The sequence below is a fragment of the Pistacia vera genome, unplaced genomic scaffold, assembly GCF_008641045.1.
Source record: "Pistacia vera cultivar Batoury unplaced genomic scaffold, PisVer_v2 Contig461, whole genome shotgun sequence".
NCBI lineage: Eukaryota > Viridiplantae > Streptophyta > Magnoliopsida > Sapindales > Anacardiaceae > Pistacia > Pistacia vera.
In genome coordinates this window covers 2,049,160-2,053,422 of record NW_022196292.1, presented here as the reverse complement: position 1 = coordinate 2,053,422, position 4,263 = coordinate 2,049,160, and the positions used below count along the sequence as shown (strand labels likewise).

The 4,263-nt window shown below is 34.7% G+C and overlaps 2 protein-coding genes across 2 annotated transcripts; one reads left to right on the top strand and one right to left on the bottom strand.

Moving 5' to 3' along the window:
- The first annotated feature begins 486 nt into the window (after nucleotides 1-486).
- Nucleotides 487-2,539, top strand: LOC116145388 (ribosome biogenesis protein BRX1 homolog 2). Its single transcript, XM_031430854.1, has 6 exons — nucleotides 487-619; nucleotides 854-978; nucleotides 1,393-1,494; nucleotides 1,717-1,785; nucleotides 1,868-1,966; nucleotides 2,230-2,539. Exons 1-6 carry the CDS (start codon nucleotides 571-573, stop codon nucleotides 2,359-2,361), a joined length of 576 nt encoding a protein of 191 aa, XP_031286714.1. The 5' UTR covers nucleotides 487-570; the 3' UTR covers nucleotides 2,362-2,539.
- Nucleotides 2,540-2,785: 246 nt separating this feature from the next.
- On the bottom strand, nucleotides 2,786-3,998 carry LOC116145393 (stem-specific protein TSJT1-like). The gene is made up of 4 exons (XM_031430860.1): nucleotides 3,787-3,998; nucleotides 3,470-3,710; nucleotides 3,252-3,372; nucleotides 2,786-3,127 (listed from the first exon to the last, which is right to left on the bottom strand). Exons 1-4 carry the CDS (start codon nucleotides 3,996-3,998, stop codon nucleotides 2,937-2,939), a joined length of 765 nt encoding a protein of 254 aa, XP_031286720.1. The 3' UTR covers nucleotides 2,786-2,936.
- Nucleotides 3,999-4,263: the final 265 nt, after the last annotated feature.

Genomic DNA, 4,263 nt, shown 5'->3' with positions numbered 1-4,263 from the left:
TTGGGATATTTGACTTAAAGTTAGCTTCTACTCCTTAATTAAGTTAAATGCCACAAAATGAAGTGCTTGTATTGGACGTAAATTTTATTTCTCAGCATAGATTTATGATAATTGTCTCGATTGTGGCCTATAATTTGAAGGAAGAACTGAAGTTTAATGTTTGGCTTAGATACGATTTGATGGATACGTGTATAATTTTAGTTTATAGAAATTTCCATATACTTTGATGCAAGTCATTATTTTATAAATCAGGTAAAAAATGTATTTTATGATTTATAATTCAGGTTTGATTTTTGCTTGCTATTTTTATTAGCACATGCATGCACCCCCCATATTCCCCTGCTGAAACATAAATTAATTGGATCTTGACCACGTTCATACGAGGGGGTCTTATAGCTTCAGGGCAAGAGATCTAACCATGCTATTCTGAACTTGAGTGAATGTTTGATTTTTAAAGTTGAAACGTGTGGGGTAAATTTGTTTTAAAATATATTTGAATGTGATGCCTAATGCTTTCTTCTTATAACCTATCTACTACAGTGCAGGAAACATAAGGACCTGTATCTTTGGATGGCAAAGAGCCCCAATGGCCCATCTGTGAAGTTTTTAGTAAATGCTGGTAATTTTCTCTTTAGATTTTTTATGATATTATCATAAGAGCATCTGACTGCATTTTAGGAATAGTCTCATGCATTTCTAATCAATATTTGCATATTATGGCCATAAATTCTTGCATTTCTGGATAATTCATTGCAGAGATTGACATCCCATTTTTTAGCTATAATTTTAGTCTTTGTAGTTATTAATATGTGAAACTATGAGGTAGTCAATAAACATTTTTTTGTCATTTCAGTGCACACCATGGAGGAACTGAAGCTTACTGGAAACCATCTTAAAGGGTCACGTCCTCTCTTGACTTTCTCAGCCAATTTTGATAACAATGCTCACTGGAAGCTTATAAAGGAGATGATCGTTCAGGTATTTTGGTTTTTGTTTCCTCCTTTCAAAGCAAGCATAGTTTTCTTGCCATCGATCTTTGTTCACATTTGAATAAATTTACTTTCTTACTCTGGGTATACTTTTATAGTGATTTTCCTTTTTTTCTTTTTCACTTATAGTATACATGACATCCATATTAATGTGATGCTTTTAACAATTTCTCACCAAAATTTATACCCATGTTTCACCAACAACATGAACCTCTATTCTTGTTCTATAGCTGGATGGTATGACCACGTTTTATTATGGCTGTATTTAACTTGTATATTTTCCACTACAAAATTTGTTCTGAAATCGTTGTCTGTCAAATACAATTATCATCTGCAACATAGTTTTTTTGTGTTATTTCTATATAAATCTGAATATATGCTGACACTTTCTTTTCTTGTTTAGATATTTGGAACTCCAAAGGAGCACAGGAAATCTAAGCCTTATTATGATCACGTGTTTGCTTTTTCCATTGTTGATGATCACGTATGGTTCCGGAATTATCAGGTTGGTAATATTCTCAATATTGAAGATTATGCATGGTTTTTATAGTCAATTTTTCTTGTCTGAGATGAGCCACTTCTTTGCTCACATGTTGAAAATGATAAAATTGAACTTTTATAAATGCTATTAGCAATTTGTTTCCTTAATCCCTCAAAGTTATGAAGCTTTCGTTTTTGATGAAATTGTTTCTCATGATTTCGTTGTTCTCTTTGCTTCTGTTTACAGATAACTGTTCCTCATAATGAATCAGATAAAGTGGCTCGAGGAGGCCTGGATAAAATGACTCTTGTCGAGGTTTTTCTTGTGATATGCCTTTTGAGTAATTTGTATGGTCGAGTACTTGAGATGGTGGTTAATATGGAAAATGTTCTCACAGGTTGGTCCAAGATTTTGTTTGAATCCAATCAAGATATTTGGTGGCAGCTTTGGAGGCCCAACACTGTATGAGAATCCATTTTATGTTTCCCCAAACCAGGTTAGCTGATTTTAAATTGTGTATTGTTGGGGCTTTAATCTATTAAATTTCTTCATGGTTAAATAATCCTCCAAACTGTCATGGATTCTTTCAAGTATAATGTAATGCCCTTGAAAATGTTACATGTAGACACCATTCGGCATCATTTACTAACTTTTTCGATTTTGAATGTTCTTGTTCGTAATCTCATCTCACCTTGATTGTACCTTTTTCAAATTATTGCCAATATTAATGCATATTCTTCTCATTTTGATATTGTTCAGATTCGAGCTTTGGAGAAAAGGCAGAAGGCTGGGAAGTATGCAAAGAAAGTTAAAGCTAAAACTAGGAGAAAGATGCACCAGCTTGCAAATCCATTGGAGCCTGATGAATATGCTGATATGTGGAAAGAATGAAATTTATCATGACCTTTTCAATGGTGGATGAAATCTATTATACTTAAAATCAGCTTGTATCCAGTATAAAATGGAAAATTTTGTCAATTTTCTTGCCATTTTTGACAGATAATTTATCACTCTCAGTTGATTATCTTTTTTCATATAAGTTTTTACTATGCTGTTGTTCATTGTGGCATCATCTGTGTTTTGATTCTTATTCTTGTTGACAGCATGAATGAATGATTAATTTTTTTTCTTAGAAAAACAGGAGATTTAAGGCCATTCCTTTTTTCAGTTTGGAGAGGAAAGGCTGATGGATAACTAGAGAAAAAAATGTGAAATAAGTTTTCCTTTCAATTTAACCTTTTCTGTAGTGTTTGTATGACATTGTTGCTGGTCTTTATACTGTTGGCAGATTACAACACAAGATTGATTCTGAAAATGAATAATCACTATGTACATAATAACAGTGGCAATAGAAATTCAAAACAAGGAAAAAACCTACAAAACTTTTGGTCTTATTATTTGAAGGCAAAATAAAAATAAAAAAGAGCTAGTGATTTCAGTGCAATGGGTGGACAAATGACAGTCGTTTAATGTGGGTCCCAGTGAGTCCAGTTAGTTTCACTCCCTACCCTCGGAATGCTGTTGACCCTTGTGTAAACATCAACCTTGAAATTGGCTCCACACAGAACTCCTTCACTATCTATCCTCGGCATTGCCCTGATCTTGTTCATTGGATGCTCGAAGCTCATCAATCCTCCCTCACTGTGAAACATGAATCCTGCATCATCACCACCATTGATATCAGACCCACTTCATTTTTCATCTTTATGTAAAAAAGTCAAATATGGTTAACTTTATCTATAACCAAACTCATGATGACAAAAATGGTTTTTCACCAGTACCTGTGGGAAAAGGAGCAAATGACTTGGCACAGCCGGCTTTTATGACCTCTAAATCATCAGAAATCACCACAGAGCCATCAGCTGCAATACCCCAGTAGAGTTTAACTCCACCATCAGAACCCTGCAACAATTTAAAAACAAATTCACGAACTATTTATTCCCCACTTGTTCAAATTCCAATTTCTGAACAATATATAAAATAGATGATATTTACATACCAGTGCAGCAAAGACAGTACCAGTCTTGCTATCATAAACAACAAAAGCAAAGCTTCCTTCAAGATCCTTAACAACCTGATCAGCCGGGTATGGACCTCTGTCGCGAAGGGTTCGATATGCAACAATTAAAAACATCGCCTCATTGCTTGACTTTGCCAAACCATACTGCCTATTGAGTGAGTTCAAGTTGTTCAAGCTCCCCAGGAACACACAATATATATCATCAAACCCACAAAACAACCTGCAAAATCATTCATGTTAAACAATCGATCGCTTAACGATAAGAAACATAACAGTGGTGATGAATTTTGAGATACCTTTGATGAGGAGGGAAAGAAGTTTCAGGGCGCACATAAGCAAGAACAGCTGCATGGCCAAAGTTCATGGTGCAAGTGTTGAGAGGGTGATGAGAAAGGAAGTCCTGGAGAGTTTCTTCAGGAGGTTTAGGCCTCTTGGAACCATTGTGAGATGCGGGACTGTTGAGCTCCTCAGGTGGGTTAGCAAACGCCTTGTGGAAAATTGCCAACATGTTCGAATAAATTAACAAAAAATTTGATTACTGATTTCACAGATGGTGATGATCCTACACAAAAACTTGTTCATGTTATTTATAAGGTTGAGTGTGAAGTGTAAGTTGGCATCAATATGTTATCTTTTTATGTGTAAAGTGTGCTGTATCTCAGTGTGATGGATAAGGATAATTCCCTCTCTTACTCCGAGGTATTCTTATCCTATTCACTTTATTATTGTTTTTTTCTTTTATCAAAATTTTACCCTGTTAAGACTTTTAGAAT

What these genes read in the sequence shown, in the direction of transcription:
- LOC116145393 (XM_031430860.1), bottom strand. Translation starts at nt 3,998, where the DNA reads ATGTTGGCAATTTTCCACAAGGCGTTTGCTAACCCACCTGAGGAGCTC. An exon ending in GTACTGTCTTTGCTGCACTG is followed by an intron (nt 3,373 to 3,469) that starts GTATGTAAATAT and finishes AAATTGTTGCAG; the next exon opens with GGTTCTGATGGTGGAGTTAA. An exon ending in ATTTGCTCCTTTTCCCACAG is followed by an intron (nt 3,128 to 3,251) that starts GTACTGGTGAAA and finishes GTGATGATGCAG; the next exon opens with GATTCATGTTTCACAGTGAG.
- LOC116145388 (XM_031430854.1), top strand. Translation starts at nt 571, where the DNA reads ATGGCAAAGAGCCCCAATGGCCCATCTGTGAAGTTTTTAGTAAATGCT. An exon ending in TAAAGGAGATGATCGTTCAG is followed by an intron (nt 979 to 1,392) that starts GTATTTTGGTTT and finishes TTTCTTGTTTAG; the next exon opens with ATATTTGGAACTCCAAAGGA. An exon ending in ATAAAATGACTCTTGTCGAG is followed by an intron (nt 1,786 to 1,867) that starts GTTTTTCTTGTG and finishes ATGTTCTCACAG; the next exon opens with GTTGGTCCAAGATTTTGTTT.